We start from the raw sequence: 23,696 nt of genomic DNA on the forward strand, positions 1-23,696 counted from the left end.
CATGATGAATTGGCGATAGCTCACAATGATCTCAGCAGGGAACATGAAGCCCTATCCTCCACGGTCCAGCTACTTCAGTCTCAGGTGGAAGACCTCGATAACAGAAATAGACGCAATAATCTGCGCATCCGAGGCATCCCGGAATCCGAGTCTGAGCTCATCCCGGTGGTGATTAGGTTGTTTAAATCCTTGCTCCCTGACCATGAGGCCAATACGTTCAAGTGTGATCGGATACATAGAGCTTTGCGTCCCAAACCCCCGGAGGATAAACCTCCCAGGGATGTCATCCTCTGTATGAAGGACTTTCTGGTCAAGGAGGACATATTGAGAGCAGCTCGCAACAAGCAGAGGATCACTCTCGATGACAAAGTTATCCAAATTTTCCCAGATATCGCTCCGGCGACTTTAGAGCGGAGAAGGAATCTAAAGGAGATAACCACAGTCTTGCAATCAGCCCGCATCAGGTACCGATGGGGGTTCCCGTTTCGTCTTGTGATTCCTCATAACGGCTCGACATACTCTGCCACCTCGGTCCTGGAGGGTCAGGAGATCCTGGTGAAACTTGGACTTTTGGATGCCTCTACGATTCGCAGACCGCCCTCCACTCCCCGGGCTACACCTATTTGGCAAACTCCCCCGACCAGAAGGGACAGACGCAGAATCAGATATGGTGCCGATGATCGGGTGGAGGATAGTCCTCGATGATGCTTTTTCTCTTTTTTTTTTCTCTGAAGGCTCAGACTGCGGTTTGCTATAATTTCCAGTGGCTGTTTATAAACTACTCATGTTTACATTTTTGGGGGTAGCGTATGTTTAGGTTCTAGTTTTTATACTGTTTTTCCCCTCTTGTATCCCGCTCGCTCCGCGCCTCCATTTTTTCGGGGGTTGGCGGGGCGTGCTGGAGTGAGGGGCAATGTGTTTCTCAGGTTTTCCTACCCAACACACTGGTTTTTTTACAAGTCCCTAGGAGCTGTTGTATGGCTCCCCTCTCCAGTGGTTGGTTGCTTCTCTGGTGGGTTCCCCCCGCCATTGCGCAACCCTACTGGTCACGAGACCTGGTTGTCTCGGGTTTTGACTGTTATTTTGGTGTGGCTATTCTTTCCCACACGCTACCACGCTTAGCAATAATGTGTTTCCCCAGGCCTATATCAGGCTCTGGGCTTTTCCTCTCTAATGTTTACTTTCTTTTGTTATGTTTTTTGTTTTTCTCCCTTATAGGTAGATCATTTTCCATGTCTTATGCTCCTTCGGTCACTCAGGCTCCATTTATGCTTAAGATTAGCGTTCTCATGCTACACTTGTTGTTATTGCACTGTATCTTGTTTTTTTGTTTCCCTGCTGTCGATATGAGGGCACCCCTGTTTTTTTGGCGCCAGTTGGATGAGTATTCCTTGAGAGTTTCCCTCTCTCCCCCTGCCACCACATTTGATCTCTTACCTATAGTTATTTCTCACGTTCCATGGCAATAACATGTGTCTCCCATAATGTTAAGGGATTTAATTCACCCTCCAAACGGCGTAAAGCCTTTTCCTTTTATAAAAGTCTTGGAGCTAAAATCCTTCTACTCCAGGAAACCCATTTCTCCCACTCCTCCCACCCTAAATTTTTCCATAAAGATTTTCCTCAGGCCTTTTACTCGCTCCACTCGTCCAAGACCAGGGGTGCCGCCATACTCCTCCACTCCTCCCTCCCGATGGAGGTTAAGCATGTATTTAGAGACCCCGACAGTCGTTATGTTATTGTTCAGGGAATTGTCCACAACAGAGAACTTACTATCGCCAGTGTTTATGCACCCAACGAGGGCTCAGCCACTTTCTTTGGGTCATTTTTTGAGAAAATAGCACAATACCATTCTTCTCACTTGCTCCTGGGTGGCGATTTTAATGCAGTAGCCAACGCCACTCTAGACCGTTCATCGACATCGACCACTTCTAGAGCTTTCCCGAAGTCGCTCTCTAGAGGCCTACGGGACCTGCAGCTTACTGACACCTGGAGAGCCCACAACATAGGCTGCAGGGAGTACACTTTTTTCTCCCACCCGCATAATAGTTATGCGAGGTTGGACTACATATACTCCACTCCAATTATACTAGCTAATTCTTTAGAAGCTTCCATTCATCCCTGTGTTTGGTCGGACCATCAGGCTATTTCCTTCACCACGGGTTTTATTAGACTCGCCCCCACGCCCCATTCCTGGAGATTGAACGAATCTATTCTCTCGGATGCAGGTGTGGAAGCCCAGGTAGCTCAGTCTCTGGAGGAGTATTTTGCTTTGAATGCTCGCCCAGATTTACAGCCCTCGACTCTCTGGATGGCGCATAAAGCCGTCATTAGAGGGAGACTTATCAGTATTTCCGCGGCCCGTAACAAATCCAACAGACTTAGGATAGTGGAATTAACCAGAGAGTTAGATCACTTATACAAAGACTCATCCTCATTGCACTTGGACTCGACCAGGCGTGCCATAGACCAGAAGCGCCTGGAACTTGACTCCTTGTTGTCATCTAAGGTTGAGAAGACGCTTCGCTGGGCCAAGGCCCGCAGTTTGTTATTCAACAACTCTGCATCGACCTCCTTTGCTAGGAAGTTGTCTAACACACTTCGCCCGCCTCATGTCTACAGGCTGTCTAATAGTGAGGGTTTTGTATCGTCACATCCTAGGGAGGTTCTCAGGATCTTTGAGCAATTCTATTCGAAACTCCTTGAATCCCCCCACACTTTTCCTTCCCCCGTTGACCTGTCCTGGTTACATGACATCCCGCTTCCGACACTCTCCCCCTCACAAATGGAGGCACTGAATGCCCCCATCACGGTTCCTGAGATCTTAGGGGTTCTCAAGTCACTAAAATTGGGTTCTGCCCCTGGTCCGGACGGCTTTTCAGCTCTCTATTACAAGAAATTTTCCATGATTTTAGCCCCTAGAATGATGCAACTCTTCAACTCAATTTTGTTAGGCGATAGCTTCCCGGAGGAAATGCTGTTAGCTAATATGTCACTGATCCCTAAACCCAATAAAAATCACAATTTACCTCAAAATTTTCGGCCAATCTCGGTTATAAACAACGATATCAAAATATTTAGTAGAATCTTAGCAGACAGACTGGCAAAATTTATCCCTACCCTTATTTCCCCCTTTCAATCGGGTTTCATTCCACATCGCTTTATCACAGATAATATCCGCCTAGCCTCCAACGTTATTCAAGATGCCAACCTGTTCTCCCGTAGGCTCCTCCTGCTGAGTTTAGACATACAGAAGGCGTTCGATAGTGTTACATGGAACTATTTAGACACACTTTTGCCACTCATGGGCTTTCGGGGCAGCTTTCTGACGGGCTTCCAAGCCCTCTACAACAACCCTAGGACTCGCATTAAGTTGCCTGGCTGTAGCTCAGATTTCTTCCCCATAGGTAAGGGCACTAGACAGGGGTGCCCCCTTTCCCCCTTAATTTTTGCTTTAGCCCTAGAGCCCCTGGCTATTGCCCTCCTAAGACATCCTGATGTCACTGGTTACACTAAGGGAAACGAAATGTATAAATTTTGCATGTATGCTGATGATGTTTTGATGTTTATTACTAACCCTCATGTCTCTCTTCCCAATCTTTTTATGACACTGTCTCACTTTGCCAAAGTCTCTGGCCTTTCCATTAATGTTTCCAAATCTGTAGCCCTCCCCATAGGCTTTACCCCAAATGAATTGGCCCTTATTAAACAAAACTACTCCTTTACTTGGGCTTCCTCCCATATTCCCTACCTAGGTGTGGGACTGCCCGGGAATTTCGAGGACCTCTTTAGGGTCAATTATCCCCCACTGATTAGCAAACTTAAAAACACCCTCAAAAGCTGGCTCTCTTTACGTATCCCCTTTATAGGACGAATCACGGCCCTCAAAATGGTTATCCTGCCTAGGTTGCTGTATCTATTTCGCTCTCTACCGGTTAAGCTCTCCAAATGTTTTCTCCTTGACCTTCAGTCTCATTTCAACAGATTTATCTGGAACAATAAATCTCCCAGGTTTGCCAGGGGGGTACTTTACAGATCTATGAAAAATGGGGGTTTGGGGGTACCTCAGATTTGGTTGTACTACCTTTCCTGCAGATTTACTCAACAAGCACAGTGGTCGATCCCTAATTCTAGAGTCCCCTGGGTGAGGTTTGAGAGTGACTCGATTGCTCCATTCTTCCTCCCTGGACTTATGTGGTCAACTAATCGTCCTCACTCGACGTTAAACACCCGTAATACTATAGTGGCGGATTGCCTCCTACTGTGGCACCGCTTTAAGCAGAAATACGACCTTGTCCTGGGTGGCTCTATGGGCGCCTCCTTCCTAGGTGACCCTAGGTTCCCCCTGGCTTACCTCCATCCTGAATCTTTTGGTATGTGGGTCCATTGTGGGCTTACCCAGCTGAAGGACTTTGTGTCGGGCTCTGGCTTTGTTCCTTTTTCGACACTGCAGGCCCAACACCAACTCCCGGATTCTGAACGTTTTAGATACCTACAGATCCGCCACTTCTTTCTCTCCCGTTATGGACTCCGTCCCCAGGCACAGCTCACTATCTTTGAAGACGTATGTTTTAATTTCCCACGTCAAAGAGGACTGATCTCTCTGATATATAAGGCCCTGGAGGGACATTCGGAAGGTCAGTCTCTGCGTTATAGAACGCGCTGGGAGGGGGAATTGGCTCTAGAGGCAGGAGTGGTGGATTGGGAGGAAGGTTGGAACAATATGCGCAAATGCACCAGATCCCTAACTGTTAGAGAGACGGCCATCAAAGTTCTCACCAGGTGGTACTACACCCCGGTACGATTGCGCCAGATTTATCCCCTTACATCCCCCAACTGTTTTAGAGGGTGTAATCACCCCGGCACTTTTATTCACATTTTTTGGGACTGTGACTTAATTCGCCCTGTCTGGCAGGAGGTCTTGAGACTGATGGACGGGTTCGCTGGCCGAGCACTGTCCCTCTCTTATCACCACTGTCTTCTCTTCCAAACCCCGCCTGACACTCCTAAACACTTTGTGCGGTTGGTGCACTCTATGTGCGTCGCTGTACTATGGACTATTGCACTTCACTGGAAATCCCAGTCGATACCACTAGCACAGGTTCTCTCACGTATTGATCAGGTGATGTTGTCTGAAAAGATCTTTCACACTTTACATGATACGGAACGAATTTATGACCTTAAATGGAACCCATGGTTCTTATTTCGCTTATTGAAGTGATCGCACCTTCGGTTTTTTCATGCAGCTTTTTTTATTTTTTTGCTCTCTATTTGCATCTTTTCCTCTTTTCCCTTTGTTTCTTTCTGTTCTTTTTCCCCTCTTTCTCTTTAATGATCCTTCTTTTGTATTTTGGCTATGATGGTCAGCTCATTGAACGTGTTAGTCTCCTTTTCTTCTCTGACCTGTGGTTGGATGTGAGACCCATTTGTCCTGCAGTGTTCTGCTATTTGTTTATCACCTGTCTGTAACCTTATCATCCAACTACTTTTGCTAATGTTGAAATTTGATTCATTTTGCTGACTCTGTATTTCTGTTAATGTCTTTAATAAAACCTTTTTTGAAAACAAAAAAAAATGTGGTTCCAAACCATAGACCAGGGATATGCAATTAGCGGACTTCAAGCTGTTCCAGAACTACAAGTCCTATGTGGCATAGCAAGATTCTGACAGCCACAAGAATGACACCCAGAGGCAGAGGCATGATGGAACTTGTAGTTTTTGCAACAGCTGGAGGTCCGATTATTGCATATTCCTGCATAGACCATATCTGCGAAATAGAAGATCTTACATATGATTTACGTAACTCATGGCCCCTTTTAATAAAATCTGAACATGTTGGATATCATTCAAGACCACTTCTGTTATGCAGAGATTATGTCCTCCGACAATTCTGTGATCCCATAATAATATTATGGGTATTATTGCTTTTTACTGGTTGTTATTTACTTTTCATGCACCTAATTGGGATATCTTCCTTTGAGTATATCGCTTAACCCCCTACCCTTCCTTTTTTCTGTACCTGTTTGCTCATTCCACCCCTTTCAACTTTTCTTTTTCTTTCTTCTTTTTCTCTCTCCTCATATACCTTGTTTTAAGATGGAAACTTAACTGAGCCGACTGATATTGGACTTTATGGGTGTATTATCCATGTCTGTTATTTTTTTCTTTGCGCCCTTTCTTACCTTTAGTCTTGTTGGCACCAATGGCTTATACTATACTATAATAGGCAATTACATAATTTTCTACTGCTGTACCACACAATTTGGAAGCATCTCTATGTTTTTCTTGCATATGTTTCAGTAAACATTAATAAAAAATAAAATAAAAAAAAACAAGGCTTCTTTTAATTTGTTATCTATTTATAATTTCAGCATACTGAAAAAAACAACTATTGTGCACAGGTTCCATAACTGTAGTCCCATTGTATGCAACGAACGTCACCTTGTTCTGAACGATCGGATTTTCTGACAACTTTTTCCGACCGCGTGTAAGCAAAACAAGTTTGCCACAAAATCCGTCTGAAAAAATCTGATGGATTTTGTTGTCGGAATGTCTGACCGTGTGTACAAGGCATTAGATAACTGATCACTAACTCTAATTATCTTTTTAGCTATCTGAAAGAGGGAATTCTTCCAATTGACCAATTATCAAGGAACATTTTCCCACAATATAATGGCACTCTTCCTACTGACCACCAGCATAAGTGAAGGGGACCTTCAAGTATGTTTACAAGATACTAGCTCTGCTGATTTTCACAGAAATCTAGTCATGTTTTCAGTAGTATACTCAGAACTGAAGCTAAGCACTCTGCTTTTTACTCTCTTTTTTTTTAAGGTAAAGTGGTATTAAACCAAAAACCAACAATTTAATACATTGCAGTTTATCAATCAGATGTCGTGGCTGCCCCTGTTTCACCTGGTGATCTGGCCAGTAACACACCTCCTCTGCTAGCGTGCTCCCACTCTGCATGATGGAGCACAGGGGGAAAAGCAGACAGCAACACTGTCAGTCTATGGGGAAGAGAGTGCTAAATGTACTAGCAACTTTAAATACACTAACAAATTGAAGCCAAACTCCAGCTCACACTTTATAATCAGTTACAGCAAACATTTTCTTTTTCCTTTTAGGATAAAGGTTTTACATGTATAATTAAAAGCTTATCATTGAAAGAAGCCCATCCAGTATTATATGGTTTGTCTCATCCCTCTAAACTGTGACACATGGAAACGAGCTCACTGGCTAGATCACCAGATGAAAATAGAGAAAAGAAAGCCTAAACATAAGAAAACTACTGCAGCCATCACATCTAGGAATTGATAATCTGCAATATATAAAATGCTTGCTTTTGGGTTTAATACTGCTTTAATCCTGCTTGAACAACTTCCTCCTACTTTTGAGTCCTAGTGCTTAATTAAGCATGTTTCTGTCACAGTATTATGAGTGAAGATGCCATGGGGTCTATTCATGAATGTTTTGACACATGATTCACATAGCTTTCACAGGCAAAGCTGTCACATTTTCATAGTGCCAAAACGTACCCACTCCTTCCTGTACATTCCAGTTACTTTTATGGGCCATTAAGAATGTGTGGGATTGGATGTGGCAGCAAGCTCCAACATTGCCTGGAAGTGATTATTATTATTATTATTATTATTATACAGGTTTTATATAGCGCCAACAGTTTGCTCAGCGCTTTACAACATAAGGGCAGACATTACATTTACATTACAATTTGGCACAAGAGGAATAAGAGGGCCCTGCTCGTTAGAGCTTACAATCTAAAAAGGAAGGGGCAATTGATACAGGAGGTAATTGCTGTGGGGGATGAGCTGATGGGGGAAGTAAAACAGTGTTAGTTAGAAGCAGGATAGGCTTCTTTGAAGAGAAGGGTTTTCAGGGATCGTCTAAAGATGGATAGATTAGGGGACAGTCGACAGTGATGGGACAGTGATGGAGATGTACCTGTCAGAATGGACCTGTCAGCAATAACTGGTGAGGAATAGCTTTGTTTATTATCCATCACTATGTCAGCAGCAGCCTTGAAATGGTAAGCACATGGCTTTGTTGATAAACGAAGCTATGTGGGTGACATATCTTTGTTTGCTTACAAAGCAAATTCATCACTATCTCAATGCTGACTTTGTGACCAATGATTTTGTAAGAAAACTAAAGGGTTAGGATTAAAGTTTGGGTTAGCGTTAAAGTTAGAGTTAGGGTTAGCATACGAGTTAGCTTTTTGGTCAGGGTTCACTTTAGATTTTTAATTCTACTCTTTAATAATTTTTTTTATGCAAATTCCCCGTAAGATGTCCGCATATTAAAATTTGGATTAGAATTTATTTTGATAAGTCAAGAAATCAAGTTAAGCAAAGTCATCTACTCATTCTTAATTTTTGCCCTTGAAATTGATATTCCATTTGCAGATAAGCACATTTCAGGTTTGCACAATACACGTTTTGGCAAGTTCTACCTGTCTTTGTTTGCATGTTGCAATATCAACAAGAAAACAATAAGCAACAAGAAAAAAAAAGAAAAAGGAACACTTCTGTGCTTTGCAATTAGCTCTACACATGACATTGCTAAGCTGAAAAGCCATATATCACACATCGGGAAAGTATTCACAGCACTTCCCTTTTTCCACATTTTGTTATTTTACAGCCTTATTCCAAAATGGATTAAATGCATTCTTTTCCTCAAAATTCTACAAGCAATACCCCAAAATGACAAAAGATAGAAAGAAGTTTTAAATCTTTGCAAATTTATTAAAAACAAGAAACAAAAAACATCCCATGTACATAAGTATTCCCATCCTTTGCAATACAAAGTGGTTTGTTGAAGCACCTTTGACACCAGTTACACCCTCAAGTCTTTTTGAGTATGGTGCCACAAACCTGGCACAACTATTTTGAGTTTTTCCCATTCTTCTTTGCAGGACATCTCAAGCTCTATCAGGTTGGATGGGAAGCATCGGTGCACAGCCATTTTCAGATCTCTCCAGAGATGTTTAATTCTTTAAAGTTTCAAGTTTCAAGGTTCAAGTCTGGGCTCTGGGCCACTCAAGGATATTTACAGAGTTGTCCCATAGCCACTCCTTTGTTATCTTGACTGTGTGCTTAGTGTGGTTGTCTTGTTGAAAGAGGAACCTTCACCCCAGTCTGAGGTCCAGAGCGCTCTGGAGCAGGTTTTCATCAATGATGTCTCTGTACATTGCTGCATTCATCTTTCCCTCAATCCTAACTAGTCTCCCAGTTCCTTCCACTGAAAAACGTCCCCACAGCATGATACTGTCATCACCATGCTTCACTGTAGGGTTGATATTAACTAAGTGATGAGTGTAGCCTGGTTTCCTCCAGACATAACATCTGCCATTCAGACCAAAGAGTTTAATCTTTGTTTCATCAGACCAGAGAATTTTGTTTCTCATGGTCTGAGAGTCCTTCAGTTGCCTTTTAGGCTGTCATGTGCCTTTCACTGAACAGTGGCTTCCATCTGGCCACTCTACCTCACAGACTTGATTGGCAGAGTGCTACAGAGATGCTTGTTCTTCTGGAAGGTTCTCCCCTCTCCACATTGAAATACTGGAGCTTTGTCAGAGTGACCAGCAGGTTTTTGGTCACCTCTCTGACTAAGGCCTTTCTCCCTCAAATGGGCGGCTGCTCTAGAAAGACTCCTGGTGGTTCCAAACTTATTCTATTTATGGATGATGGATTCCACTGTGCTCATTGGGACCTTCAATGCAGCAGAAATGTTTCTGTACCCTTCCCCAGATCTGTGCCTCAATACAATACTGTCTCAGAGGTCTACAGACAATTCCTTGGACTTTATGGCTTGGTTTTTGCTCTGACATGCACTGTTAGCTGTTGTAGAAACATCTCAAGGATGATTGGTGGAGACAGGATGCACCTGAGCTCAATTTTGAGTGTCATTGCAAAGGCTATGAATACTTACTTTATGTACATGTCATTTTTTTGTTTTCTATTTTTAATACATTTGCAAAGATTTCAAACAAACTTCTTTCACATTGTCATTATGGGTTATTGTTTGTAGAATTTTGAGGAAAATAATGACATTTTAGAATAACTCTGTAACATAAAAAAATGTGGAAAAGGTGAAGCACTGTGAATACTTTCTGGTTGCACTGTATGGTTTGTGCTGTGCTAAAATCTGGTTAGGTAATGAAGGATGCCTAAAAGGTTTTTTCTAGTTAAAAATTATAGTTAGTGATCCCTTTTAAAATTGCGAAGAAAGAACATTCCAACTTCAACAGTTCAAACAACAAGTGTTACAGACACCTAAAAGTAAGTGGGATTTGCTGAAGATTTTTATATACAGTATTTCCTTTGGGTGCTTTTTTTTGTTGATAATGCAAAACCAAGGTAACTCCCCATAATATCATCGAGAGATGTCATTATTATAATATGCTTAGCTGTCCCTTAACAGATTTTACTTACAGGCAACTGTCACTATTTAGGTTTTATGTCCTTGCTACCCAACCACAAAGAGGCAGATTTTGCAAAGTTTTTTAAAGTTGATCATGTTGGGGTGCATGCATGGACATGCCCGCCTGAAGCTGCACTATCTGGAGAATGGTAAAGCCTTATAACGATGGGTGTCCACTAAACACCCACGCCTAAATAACAAATACCTGTGCCCACAGGATTCCTGACCTAGGGGGTTTCATCCCCAATGGTCCTAGGCTAAATATGAAGCCTCAATCCAACAAAACAGCGCTACCTCACAACAAATCTAAAATGGCGCTGCAGCCATCTGCCTCAGGAACCTCCAGCAGTGCTGCTAAGAATTTAAAGGCACATACTCCCTCACAGGCTGTGTCAAATAACTCCCTGTGGAGCGTCTGGAAATGGACAGGGTTCATAGAGCCCTAACAGCCAAAAGATCTGATGGTCCACCTCGTGATATAATTGCAAAGTTCCATTTTTACAGAATAAAAGAACAACTATTATCTGCAGCAAGAAATAAAGAATCTCTCATCTTCCAAGGCAATAACTACCAGCTTTTTGTAGATTTGTCCCAACTTACTATCAAAAAAAGGGTTTTAAAACCACTACTACAAGTATTGCATTGCAATCAAATAAAAATTGTGTATATCTCTACCTTTTATATCTATTGGTATTCTGCAGTCCCATGTGCCCCCTCACCTGGATGAGAAAGAAATATATAGACAGTATCTGTGAATTGCACCCCCTATTATTTTTGTGTGAAACATTTGGCTCTAATAACCTATAGTGCATACGATATAATTATAATTCAAAAGGTTATTAAACTGATATTATACCAATCAATCCATTGCCTCACTAACTCATTTTATACGTGTGTGATCCTACAGGCCAAGGACTACTCCAAGTGCCCAGCAGAACAACAAACCAAGCAAATAAAAAATATAATAAAAAATAAAATAAAAAATAAGTAAATAAAGTAAAAAGTAAAAAATGTGTAAGAAAATTTATAATGATGTTTTTTTTACACATTTTTTACTTTATTTTTTATTTTATTTTTTATTTACTTGGTTTGGTGTTCTGCTGGGCACTTGGAGTGGTCCATGGCTTGTAGGATCACACACGTATAAAATTACCAAACATAACACTGATGACATAATTTGTTAGAATTTTGCCCTATTTCCCTATTAAATTTAGATATCAAAATGTTAGTCAAATTTCTCGCCACTAGACTTAATACATTCATCTGTAAAATGATTCATAGATATCAAGTAGGATTTATCCCTATTCAACAAGCTAGCAATAATATTAGACGTGCAACCCTTTTATCACATGCTGCTAAATTGTGCCGCATTCCAGCCTGCTTCCCCTCACTAGATATAAAAAAAAGCATTTGATTCTATTTCTTGGTCCTATATGCACTATACCCTTAGTAAATGGGGGTTTGGCCCACATTTTTTACAATGGATTTCAGAATTATACCATGAACCTAAAGTTTACATACAATATGCTACAAATTAGAGACATTCAACACAGAGAGGGGCACACGTCAAGGATGCCCCTCTCTCCCCTATTGTTTTCCCTGCTTATTGAGCCCTTGGTACAAAGAATAAGAAAGCCTTCTATTACAGGTATAGAACTGGGAGGATATCACCACAAATTATGTTTATTTGCAGATGACATCCTTTTATTTTTGTCCTCGCTTCAAGTTTTTGCTCCTAACCTTATGGTTATATATAATAAAAAAAACACATTTCAGGTCTTACTGTTAATATCCAAACATCTATGGCATTGAATATTTAATTAACTATTGCTGAGAAACTAGCTGTATAGGAGTTGTTACCCTTTAAATGGGCTACACACCAGTATCCCTTATTTAGGTATTCAGCTCACTGCCAATCACTTAGATTTATTTACCACCAATTATCTTACTTTACTGAAACTAACTACAAATTTGCTTTTAAAATAGTCATGCATACCAATCTCCTGGTTTGGGAAAATCAATATAATAAAAATGGCTATACTCCCTAAATTCTTATACTGGTTTAGAGTTCTTCCAATACATGTTCCTGAAAAAATGAATACAATTTGCTTGGGGGAAACATAAACCATGCTTACCTAGAGAAACTTTATACCTTCCCAAAACCCATGGTGGCTAAGGATTTCAAAACTTTTCATTATATTATAAAGGCAGCTCAATTGGCACAATTGAGAGAGTGATCCCCTCTCCATACATAATATCTTGTAGTTATGTCCAATAGATTGTAATACTTTAAAGAACCCAAGCACTAAACTTTCTCTATCTATTTGGGATAGACACAAAACCTTGCACAGCCTACAATCATCACATAATCCACTTCTTCCAGCTTTTTGCCTAGCATGGAAATCTCACAGATATTTTCAGGCCCGGTCCAAAGCAGGTATAATATTCCTACACAACATTGTTTTAACTAACAGCAATCAGCTCCTTTCCAGATTTATGTGAATCTTCCGGGCTCCCCCAATTTGAACTATTTTGTTACCTTCAAGTCAAGAATTTTTACATCCATCTTTTTAACAATAATGATACCTTAGACAATTTCTCTAAATTTGAACACATATGCATGAAATACCCTCATACATATGAAATCAGATGCTAAATTCCCATCTTATGTAGTTAAAGGGAAAAAAAAGATCTTGATCAAACTATAGAGAACTCAGAATAGTCTGCAATATGGTCTAGCATCAGATCTCTTTCACCTAATGTAATAGATATTGAAACTTTGCACAAGGTACTTTCAGGCTGGTTCCTGCTAGAATAGCTAAATTCGCACCTGATCACTCGAGCCTCTGCTTTCACGGCTGCTCTGAACAATGAACTTATATGCACATATGGTGGAATTGTTCTATCATACAAATCTTTTGGAAAAAAAGGTTTTCTACTTGCCTCAAAAATGTTTGAAAATACAATTATACCAGATCCAGCAATCACCCTTTTAAATCTAAAACCTGACTCCTAAACAATTCAAACTGTTCACACAACTCTTGACAGACGCAGAACAGACAATAGCAAAAGCATGGAAAACACCTTTACTGAATATAGCAGAAACAAAACATCGATCATTATGACATGCAAAAATTGTCTACCTACTAACTTTGAACATCAACAAAAGTACTCTTATGATGATAATTGCCGCTTTTCCATACAACTACAACAATACTTTCTAAAAATGGTTCTGCCTCCAGAATCCCCATACTCCCTTTACCCCTTTATCTTTCCTACTCCTTTTTTGCTCTTGTTTTTTTTTTCCTTTTTAAGATTTTCTTATTAATACTATTACATATGTTATTTGACAGCAACAGGCCATTTTAATGTTTTTAGAAGACATCAATATCATCACACTCATTAGTTCTGTAGTAGTAATTTATTCAACGGTTTAACACCCATGCTACTTCAGACACAAATGACATACAGGCATACCCCACTTTTAAGTACACAATGGGGTTTATTTACTAAAGCTGGAAAGTGCAAAATCAGGCTCACTTCTGCATAGAAACCAATGGGATTCTAACCTCGGCTTGTTCAATTAAGCTTTGGTAATAAAACCTGGAAACTCATTGGTTTCTCTGCAGAAGAGAGCCTGATTTTACACTTTCCAGCTTTAGTAAATAAAACCCATTGTGCACTTAAAAGTGGGGTATGCCTGTATTACCCTCACATCTGTTTGACAATGATTTTGTATTTACTGATCTAATCTACTACTAACATAGCTTAAAATTACTTTATCGAATATTATCATCAAATATTAATTCTCTCTTCTTTATGTCATTTGGTCATTACAATGTTTCAAACCTGTATTTTGTGTTATACATGATATTGCTATGTAACTCTTAATTGTTATATTAGAATTGTTGTTACCTTATGATCTTTTTAATAAAAATCTGTTAACAAGTAACTTTGACCATCTTCTCTGGTTACATGTGTATCATATTACTTAAACACACTCCAGTAAGCTCAATAGGTCTCAAAATCTTTGATAGCCAACCTTTGACCTTGACACCGGTTTCTGCATGTTATCAAGTTACTGTGGAGTATCTTGGACATCTTAAACATGTTAAAAAGTATTGTCTAATGCAAATTTCTGCCACTGAATTAGATAATGATTTATATCAACACTTACTGATTCACAATGTTTATTCATGCTGCATATACCCATGGTGCTAGCTATTTAAATATTCAAGACACTCAGCTAGCCAAGTGCAAGTTAACCTTGATTATGTTGCAACATCATATATCATATAACAACCTTTGGTGGATATACCTGGCATACAACTATCAATAATCATGTCTGAATCATAATTCAATTCAAACGGTAATATATCATCACAAGAGCAGTTTTAATGCAAGAAGAGTTCCTAAAATATTAATAGAATTAATAAAATAACAAAAAGTTTTATTTCCAATAAAGCAATAAAATAAGCTTAATAAAATGATTTAGTAAATATGATTTGAAGTCTATAAACCAATTTATAATAATCATATGTAATTGCATGTTTGTAAAGGACAATATTACTTGCTTTACTCATTATGAAAAGGTAACTTTCAATTAAAATGTATAATGCAATATTTAAAACCACAAATATCCAAATTAAAAGATTTTAAGTTCCTAAATTTCTCAACTTTTCATTCCTAATTAATACTTATCATACTAATCTTATATTTACAAAACATTTTGCCCTTGTTTTTTATTTTTACAGAGCTATAAAAAAAGGGTAATTTTGCTTTACTGGGTATTTTTATTGCAGTGTTGTAATACATGTAAAACAGGAGGCATACACTATATTACCAAAAGTATTGGGACACCTGCCTTTGCACACATAGGAACTTTAATGGCATCCCAGTCTTAGTCTGTAGGGCTCAATGCTGCATTGGCCTACCCTTTGCAGCTATAACAACTTCAGCTCTTCAGGCAAGGCTGTCTACAAGTTTTAGGAGTGTGTCTATGGAAATGTTTGACCATTCTTCCAGAAGCATATTTGTAATGTCAGATACTGATGTTGGACCAGAAGGCCTGGCTCTCAGTCTCTGCTCTAATTCACCCCAAAGGTGTTCAATCAGGGTGAGGTCAGGACTCTGTGAAGCCCAGTCAAGTTCCTCCACCCCAAACTTGCTCATCCATGTCTTCATGGACCTTGCTTTGTGCGCTGGCCCAAATAATTTTGGTGAAGGGGGGATTATAGCGTGGGGTTGTTTTTCAGGGGTTGGGATTGGCCCCTTAGTTCCAGTGAAGGGAACTTTTAAGGCATCAGCCTACCAATACGTTTTGGACAATTTCATGCTCCCAACTTTGTAGGAACAGTTTGGGGATGGCCCCTTCCTGTTCCTACATGACTATGCCCCAGTGCACAAAGCAATTCAGTGACTTAACAGTCAAATCTGGACTCACACAAATAATTTCTCTCATATACCGTGTTTTCCGGGGTATAAGACGACCTTTTACACTTAAAAAAATTGGCCAAAAATCGGGGGTCGTCTTATACGCCGGATCAGCCCCTCGGATGCCTGCTGAGGGTTCGGTAATACTGTATGTAGCTTCAGCTACATACAGTATATACCACTGAGCCAATCCCGGTGATCGATGTATTCAAATGAATACAGAGCCTGCTCGGATTGGAGTAACAACCTCTGCCAATCTCTGTAGCCTGCTCGGATTGGCTTTGAGAGTAAGAGAGGCGCGGGCTGATGATGATACAGCCTCTGCCAATCCAAGCAGGCTTTGTATTCATTAATAGAATACATCGCTCGCCATGATTGGCTCCTGCAAAAGCAAGAAGGATATGGCGCCAGCTCCTGCTCCAGCAAGAAGGACGAAATATCAAGTGTCGGAAGCCTCGGAAGGGGGTTGTCTTATACGGTAAGTACAAGAAAAAAAATGCTTAAACAACTGTAAGATTAGGGGGTCGTCTTAAATGCTCGGTCGTCTTATACACCGGCATATACGGTAGTTAAATTATCTAGCTACAGATTGAAATAACTGAAGCTGGTTCTAAAATGAATGATTTACAATAGCTGATTATTCAGGAGAATGTAGATTTTAAATTTGATCCCTGTAAACAAAATAATGATGAAATAATTTGCAATTATTTCTAAATTTGTAAGATTTAAAATATAAATGTTCACAAATACTGGATTTTTACTATATAACTGTACTACATACATGATGAATGCATTTATTATGCCTTTCCTAAGTCTGAATGAACTGTTCATTTTCCTACAAGTAACATTTTAACAAATACCATGATATCAAAGATAATTTTGGTAGGAAGGTAAAATTCAGGCCGCCAAGGGAAAAGTGTAATGTCTAGGTCACTGATATGCATAAAATCAAAAGGATGAATGCAGTTTAAAGGAAAATGCCTCTGGTTACTAATCATTTTGAAGTGCACTAGTTCATCAAGAAAGCAAATTCAAAGTTATTTCATAAATTCAGAATACATCTTCCATACTAAGTAGTTGGAGGCTCTCTTCACTCAGAATGTTTTAGAGTCTCTCAATCTGTTCAAAAGTTTTAAATGTTTTTTTTTTATATATTTAAAATATATACCATGGTTTGTGGTACAGCATAACTAATTTGTATTTTTTTATTTACACGTTGGTTATTGTTATATGAGTAATCTTTTTTATCACATACTGTACATTAAATAGTGTAAATGTCTAAAGTGCATTGTACTGTCTTTAAAAAAAAAAGAAAAAAGACATTTAACATTTAGTTCTCATGCACACAGCCATACAGGGGTATGAATAGGCAGAGTCTGTATAATCACATTCCTGGGACCCAAAGCTTCTGCATACATCTAACTATTGTGATGAATTTGAAGATGTTGCTGTACATGGCTATGCATCAGGAGTCGCGTATAGCACCCTCTTGTGCACAGATGTACACTCAGATCCAAATAGTGGCGCATAACCGCATACAGCCATATCTTCTACTTGATCTCAATGGGTGACTGTATGCAGCATCAGCGGGGCTCAGGAAAGTGAGTACACAGGCACTTTGCACTGTACCCTTTATGGCCACAGTGTAATATATATAAAGATAATTTTCTGGAACAAAAAATATTCCTTGAGGAGCTATACATATAACTTATACTGCTGTTCAAAATGCTGATAGCCAAGGACAGTATGTAGGCACATTAACATAACTATACTAAGTCAATTTTTTTAATTGGGTTGTCAATGCTATCTGCTTTCTTGTTTTTGTAGCACTCTGGAGCCTCTTTTACTTTAGCATGACATGCTTAGCTTCAGATAGAGGTTGCCTGTTGATCTGAATGCAATATATATATCCCAATGAATACTCTACTACAAGGTGTAGGACATAGAATGTATAGGGATATGTCAATAATTCACTTTAGTGGTTGTATCATGAATTTGGTAATAAGTCAAACCAGGTGTATAAGGACATTTTCTCTTGGAGAGCTGTAATAATCTAGCAATGATCCACATACTTGTAGTGACTACTTACAGTATCTCACAAAAGTGAGTACACCCCTCACATTTTTGTAAATATTTTATTATATCTTTTCATGTGACAAACTTGAATAAATTACACTTTGCTACAATGTAAAGTAGTGAGTGTACAGCTTGTATAACAGTGTAAATTTGCTGTCATCTCAAAATAACTCAATGAACAGCTATTAATGTCTAAAACACTGGCAACAAAAGTGAGTACACCACTAACTAAAAATGTCCAAATTGGGCCCAATTAGCCATTTTCCCACCCCAGTGTCATGTGACTCATTATTTTTACAAGGTCTCAGGTGTAAATGGGGAGCAGGTGTGTAAAATGTGGTGTTCTTGCTCTCAGTCTCTCATACTGCTCACTGGAAGTTCAACATAGCACCTCATGACAAAGAACTCTCTGAGGATCTGAAAAAAAAATATTGTTGCTCTACATAAAGATGGCCTAGGCTATAAGAAGATTGCCAAGACCCTGAAACTGAGCTGCAGCATGGTGGCCAAGGCCATACAACAGTTTAACAGGACAGGTTCCACTCAGAACAGGCCTTACCATGGTCGACCAAAGAAATTGAGTGCACGTGGTCAGCGTCATATCCAGAGATTGTCTTTGGGAAATAGACGTATGAATGTTGCCAGCATTTCTTGCAGAGGTTGAAGGGGTGGGGGGTCAGCCTGTCAGTCCTCAGACCATACGCCGCACACTACATCAAATTGGTGTGCGTGGCTGTCATCCCAGAAGGAAGCCTCTTCTAAAGATGATGCACAAGAAAGCCCACAGTTTGCTGAAGATAAGCAGACTAAGGACACGGATTACTGGAACCATGTCCTGTGGCTTGATGAGACCTAGATAAACGTATTTGGTTCAGATGGTGTCAAGCGTGTGTGGTGGCAACCAGGTGCGGAGTAGACACAAGTGTGTCTTGCCTACAGTCAACCATGGTGGTGGGAGTGTCATGGTCTGGTGCTGCATTAGTGCTGCCGGCACTAGGGAGCTACAGTTCATTGAGAAATCCATGAATGCCAACATGTACTTTGACATACTGAAGCAGAGCACAATCCCCTCTCTTCGGAGACTGAGCCGCAGGCCAGTATTCCAACTTGATAACGACCCCAAACACACCTCCAAGACGACCACTGCCTTGCTAAAGAAGCTGAGGGTAAAGGTGATGTACTGGCCATGCATTTCTCCAGACCTAAACCCTATTGAGCATCTGTGGGGCATCCAAAAAATGGAAGGTGGGGGAGCGCAAGGTCTCCAACATCCACCAGCTCTGTGATGTCATCATGGGGAGAGTGGAAGAGGACTCCAGTGACAACCTGTGAAGCTCTGGTAAACTCCATGCCGAAGAGGGGCAGTACTGGAAAATAATGGTGGCCCCACCAAATATTGATACTTTAGGCCCAATTTGGACATTTTCACTTAGGAGTGTACTCACTTTTGTTGCTAGTGGTTTAGACATTAATGGCTGTGTGTTGAGTTATTTTGAGGGAACAGCAAAATTACATTGTTATACAAGCTGTACACTCACTACTTTACATTGTAGCAAAGTGTAATTTCTTCAGTGTTGTCAAAGATGAGTTGTGAAAAGATATAATAAAATATTTACAAAAATGTGAGGGGTGTACTCACTTTTGCGAGATACTGTAGCTTCCTTATTCAAGCAAAACTCTTAGGTCAAGTGGCCATGCGCACCTCTGTGTTTGACCCCGGTTATCACATCAATAGCCAATAAGGCGCATCCCATCCCTCAGCCATATCCTTAATGGGTGCATTAAAAGAGGGTAACAAATGTTCCCAATGTAAATCCATAATTATTCACATCATCTAGCAATATAGATTCATCATCATTCTTGATGACCTGTTGCCCAGTGATTTTTCTCACAACCACCACAACACGGAGCCCAGTATCACTGTTTCACTGCATTGCCAATAAATCACAGATCTCCAGTATTGCTGAAATGTACAACAGCCCCCTCAATAGGCAACAAAATTGACCAAATATGTTGTTGGTGGTAATGTCACTTTTAGAAGGACTACACAATATTATTTTTTAACTTCAATGTAGCTTTAAGGCACTCTCCACAAATGTTATTTCAAGGTATTTGTGTTTTCAGTGTTGCCTTTTAAGCCACATGAAAAGAGCCTTGCTTCATTAAATATTTTTTTATTATTATTTATTTATCTATTTACTTATTTATTTATTTTACATTAGTACTGACTGCCATGACAGGGCCCAGCAATTTAGCTATGAAATTGGTTCCCATATTTTATTTATCCCTTACAGGTGTTTATATAGCACCATCACCTCAGCATTTCACATACTTTTTATTCACATAGCCCCTTCTCTCACGTAGTTTAAAATGTAAGGCCCCTATCTCACATACTAAATATTAGGGCCAATGTAGATAGAAGGAAATGAACCTACAAGAACTGTATATCTTTGGTAAAAATTTCAGGTACAACTCTGCTGACACATGTTAACCTGAGGAGTGAGAACACATATTTATTTGACATATTATTGACATACATTGACATATAGCAAATCCATATACCTCCTAAGCAATAGTAATTGTATCATTACCAATATATAAACCATTCTATATTCCTTGGATACACACAACTTTTTCAAAGACAAAATGTGTCCAAATCATATTATACAGATTGTCATTCTTTAGGACTGGAGATTTTTAAAGGACCCATATAGTAAATATCTGATCTAATTCATACAAAAGGACAAACATGTAAAATGTCCCTTCTTACCTTGTTCCTCCATAATATTCAGTTTTTGCTAACATTAGTTTTTGCTACAGGTATGCCTTTTGTTTTCAATATGCATTCAGATTATTTTAAGGTTTGATTCTCAATATGGAAAAGTAATGAAAACAATATACTTAAAATTATATATGAACTAATCTTGCATGCAAAAGCACCTACTTTTTGGAAAACGAGGGGGATTGTCGTTAACATCAGTAAGCGTAATATTAACAGTTGTAGTTCCTGCTAAACCTCCCAGTTGCCCTCCCATATCCTTGGCTTGTATAAGAACTTGATACTGTTCTTTGACTTCTCTGTCCATGTTTGGTAAAGCTGTTCTGATGACACCTTTAAAAATAAATACAATAAAACACAATTACAGCCACAATTAATCATTTACATTTGCACATTTTTAAAACCAACAAACAATACTAAAATGTGCAATGGCAGATAGTATATCTGTAAAGTATATCTCACCATGGGCATTTAATCCTTGCAGATGGCCATGTCTAAACTTAGTATGAATTTTGCTACCTACTTGTACAACTTCTTTTGTTTTGCGCTTTGCACATTAAAGTGATTATAAAGGCTCACTTTTTTTTTTTAAATAACAAACATGTTATACTTGCCTGCTCTATGCAGTTGGTTTTGCACAGAGCAGCCCAGATCCTCCTCTTCTCGTGTCCCTTTTTTCTGCTCCTAGTCCCTCCCTCCTTTTAGTGCCCCTCAGCCAGCAGCTTGTTACATGTTGTCACCCAAGCCAAAACAAAGCTCTGTGTATCCATTGTGGAGCGTTAGCTTGTGGCAAGGTCAAGAAGGGGTTAAATGAAGAGGGTCAGTACCTCTCCTTCAGACCTGCTTATTGCCAGCTGAGTTGAAAATGTCAGAGAGAGGAGAAGTGTGTTTGGACAGAGATGGCTGTTGAGCTATCAGAGCTCAGAGGAGCTTGAAGCTGGAAGGACCCTTGTTGCCTATGACTTAATCCTGCTGGGTGAGCTTGCCTGAACTGGGACTTTGCTATGTTTTATGCTGTGGCTAGGATGCTGAGCATGATTAAAAAGGACTGTTTTATACTGCTAAGACGAGTTTTTTGTGTTGTTTGAAATGCCTATAAAGACAAACCTGTCAATTTTCTGTTGCATTTTGCTGTATAAAACCTTTTAAGTTGACCGAACTGTCTCACAGCTGCTTGTTAACCCCTCGGATCCTGACATCATTCAGACATAGAGCCCCAACCTGGCTCGCCCCCTCTCCCCTGATTGGCTGACTGACTTTGATTGACAGTTGCGGGAGTCAATAGCACCGATGCTCTGTCTTAGCCAATCAGGAGAAGTGTACTGGATGGCTGAGGGATCATGGACATTGCTGGAGAGAGAAGGAGATCAGGTAGCTAATTGGGGGTGCTGGGGAGACTGCTACACACAGAAGTTTTTTTTTATCTTAATGCATAGAATGCATTAAGACAAAAAAACCTTCTGCCTTTACTCCTTTAAGTTGTTTTTAAGTTGGCAGCTGTAATGCAGTTGTTCTCAGCACTGCAATGGGCACTCCCTGGCATCCTTCTGTTAAGTTGATGAAAACATGTGACTACCAGATGTCTGCTGAAGAAGAACCTATCACTTGAACCATGCTTTCACATAGGAGACGTGTAAGCCTCCATTTGATAGAAATAAAGTTAAGATTAAAAAAAGGAAAAACATATTTTGAAAATGTAAATTAATAAAACAAATGTAAAAAGTAAAATCCCCCTGCTGCTACGTATATGCCCATATGAACACAAATGCATGCTCACATAATGCACATATTGCCTTTAGCTGAGTGAGAGAAATTATTTTAGGCCCAACATGGGTAGCTCTGAACAGATGAGCTATAAAAGAGTGTCGCCCAAGGTATTGTAGTTTCTTACTGATTTATGATGCATGCAAATTTGAGGCATGACATGTCAGTAGCATAAAGGCATGACATGTTGCATGGCATAATAAATTGTAACTACAACTATTTTCTTCCAGAGGGTCTCTGCCTTCAGAAAATATATATTATCTTGGGGTTTCAGGCCTAAAAAATTGGCATTTAACATGTTTTGTAAAAAAAAAGACTGCACGGCAGAATTTCAGCTTTTGTGTTAGAGAGGGTGTAACGTACCACAGTCAGACATGCCACTAAACCTTGTCACCACTACATTACACCAGTCTGTAATGCATGGTGAGGGAAGCAACCCTGGCTGACTGAACAACTGTAGCGCTGACAAGTTGGGAAACATACAGACACTACTGCTCTAACACAGAGAGCAGCAGTTCTTCTGTGCAGATAATTCTTCAGATTAATAAATGATGTTAAAAAGTAACTAATGTTCTGTAAATAATATTTCTTGGCACTTGAAGTTTTTGAAATAATGTTTAAAGATTCTTCTCATTTGTATGTTGAATTAGAAGCTCTGCAAATCTACCCAGCAACAAGCGACTCCAATGCAACAAACCACGGGAAAAATTAATCCACACAGATCCCAGGAGACATTGTACCTCTGGGTACAATGTCAAAGCACAGGAAGCACCTCAAAGAGCCGCAGAAGCAGACTAACGTCTTTTCAATAGCAGACACGAGCCACTGGCAAGATGGTGCCAATGGTCTCCTCAAACAAGTAGCACGGCTTCTCTCCCCTCATGCTGGCTTCACTCTCACACAGCAGCAGCACTTCTCCTCCTCTTCAGTGGCAGACAGTGAGTTAACTCTCCCTGCTTCTCCCTCCACAGCCAGTCCAGCTAAATCAAAGCCCCACAGGGATGAAACAGCTCTCAGCTAGCCCAGCAATCCCTCCTTCACTTTGCCAACCCCTGATCCTCAGCAAATTGTCGCTACAAGGCGTCAGCCCTTACATTCTTAGTACCAGGTAAGAATGAGACAATGTAATTAAAACTCGACAAGAAAAGAGCCCATCGTGCCCTTCTGGGAGAGAGGCGCTTAGACATGAGATACTTATGGTCAG

The 23,696-nt window shown here is 39.9% G+C and overlaps 1 protein-coding gene across 6 annotated transcripts in view; it reads right to left on the minus strand.

Annotated features, from left to right (window-relative positions):
- Positions 1 to 23,696, minus strand: part of CDH12 (cadherin 12) — a 1,439,064-nt gene that overhangs the window by 94,157 nt on the left and 1,321,211 nt on the right. For all 6 annotated transcript variants that reach the window (XM_077492034.1, XM_077492035.1, XM_077492033.1 and 3 more), the window contains one exon: positions 20,894 to 21,061. In XM_077492034.1, the coding sequence (XP_077348160.1) occupies positions 20,894 to 21,061 (168 nt within the window). The remainder of the gene's footprint in view (positions 1 to 20,893; positions 21,062 to 23,696) is intronic.

The sequence above is a fragment of the Lithobates pipiens genome, unplaced genomic scaffold, assembly GCF_037356315.1.
Source record: "Lithobates pipiens isolate NorthernLeopardFrog02 unplaced genomic scaffold, aLitPip1_a1.2 Scaffold_19, whole genome shotgun sequence".
NCBI classification, from domain to species: domain Eukaryota; kingdom Metazoa; phylum Chordata; class Amphibia; order Anura; family Ranidae; genus Lithobates; species Lithobates pipiens.